The sequence below is a fragment of the Cynoglossus semilaevis genome, chromosome 10 (assembly GCF_000523025.1).
Source record: "Cynoglossus semilaevis isolate Cse_v1.0 chromosome 10, Cse_v1.0, whole genome shotgun sequence".
Lineage (NCBI taxonomy): Eukaryota > Metazoa > Chordata > Actinopteri > Pleuronectiformes > Cynoglossidae > Cynoglossus > Cynoglossus semilaevis.
In genome coordinates this window covers 18,876,250-18,877,663 of record NC_024316.1, presented here as the reverse complement: position 1 = coordinate 18,877,663, position 1,414 = coordinate 18,876,250, and the positions used below count along the sequence as shown (strand labels likewise).

Sequence of the window (1,414 nt, the reverse complement as noted above, 5' to 3'; positions counted from 1 at the left end):
CGTATTATCTGTACTAGACTTCAGTCAATAAGATGAAATCGAATGTATTTATTATGTATTTATATAACTTTTTTGCACTGTATTTGAAGTTTAAAATCTATGCTAGCCTATTGCTCTTATTTTAGCCAGTGGTCCTCATACTGGGGGGCGCACCCTCCTCGGTGAGCATAGACGTATTGTGATGGGATGAGTCAAGCAGGGCAAATACTTTTTTAAAAAAGTTTTATTATTTTCTTTAAATGGCCATTGATGAATTTAATTTGTCAGTCAGTGAGAATTAAAGTTCAGTTCTGAAGGACTTACAGCAGCATGTGTGTCAACGTAGTTCCTTCAACAACGGGGGGTGGGGGGGGTGTTAGCTTTGAGCTAATATTTCAAAAATTCTATGCATTTCTTGGCTGTTTAACCCTGAGCCTCTGCTAATTTCTGACCCAGCGAGCCGAGGAGCAGGAATAAAAGTCGACGTGAGCGCACCGTTGTTGTAACCCCTCAAAGTTTGTTTTATTCCTAGGGCCCCGGCGGACGAGCAGCAGCCCCCGCCCCCCCTACTCCTCGTCAGTGTGTGTGTGTGTGTGTGTGTGTGTGCGCTCACTGGTGGTCGTCGGCAGGTTCTTGTGAAACTCCTCCCTGTCGTCCTCGTGGAGAATGTTGTACACGCTGGTGTTGATGAGCTCCTCCTGCTTGTACTGCAGGTACTGCGTCACGTTGTCCGACACAAACACGATGCTACCCTCGCGGTTCACGACGAACAGGAAGCCGTCCAGAGCCTGAGAGGAAGAGGAAGAGGAAGAGGAAGAGGAAGACGGCGTCAGGTCGGAGATTCAAACCTTCAGTAAATGTCACCAGTTCACGGCAGAGACACTGACCTGCAGCAGGAGTGGCCCCAAGTGGTCCTTGTCAATAACCCCCTGCCCTGTTGAGGACACGTCCGACTTCTGAACGTCATCGTCAGCGGACGAGGTTTTTCCTGAAGAAGACGAAGAAGAAGAGGAAGAGGAAGAAGAAGAAGAAATCTGTGGTCAGAGCAGAGTGGAAATCATGACAGAAAAAAAACCAACCAAACACTTTGTCATTCTGTGACAGTGGAGGTTCAGATACCTGACACCTGAGAAACCTCACTACTCTAGTTTCACCGGCAGGGGGCAGCCTATCTCAATCTTCACTTCTCACTTTCTTTTCTTTTTTTTTTCTTTTTTTTTGGATTGAAGAAGTCCAGGTGTGGAGGGAGACGAACAGAGGCAGGTTCCTCTGAGGAGGAGAGGGCTGGGAGCATGTGGAGCAAGGAGCTGCCGTCCTCGAGCTTTATATTCAGTGTCAGACTCTGAGGTACTGTCTGGTAGGCTGAGGTTGAAGGGGGGGGGGGGGGGGGGGGGGAGAAAGGGGGGGCAGGGGCGGGAGGGGCGGCATGGTTTTC

At 49.1% G+C, this 1,414-nt stretch overlaps 1 protein-coding gene across 1 annotated transcript in view; it reads right to left on the bottom strand.

The window, feature by feature from the left end:
* The window catches only part of ncoa3 (nuclear receptor coactivator 3), a 70,394-nt gene that overhangs the window by 11,938 nt on the left and 57,042 nt on the right, over positions 1-1,414 (bottom strand). Inside the window, exons 4-5 of the mRNA XM_025059163.1 lie at positions 867-967; positions 593-767 (exon numbers count right to left, since the gene is read on the bottom strand). Of these exons, the coding sequence (XP_024914931.1) occupies positions 593-767; positions 867-967 (276 nt within the window). The remainder of the gene's footprint in view (positions 1-592; positions 768-866; positions 968-1,414) is intronic.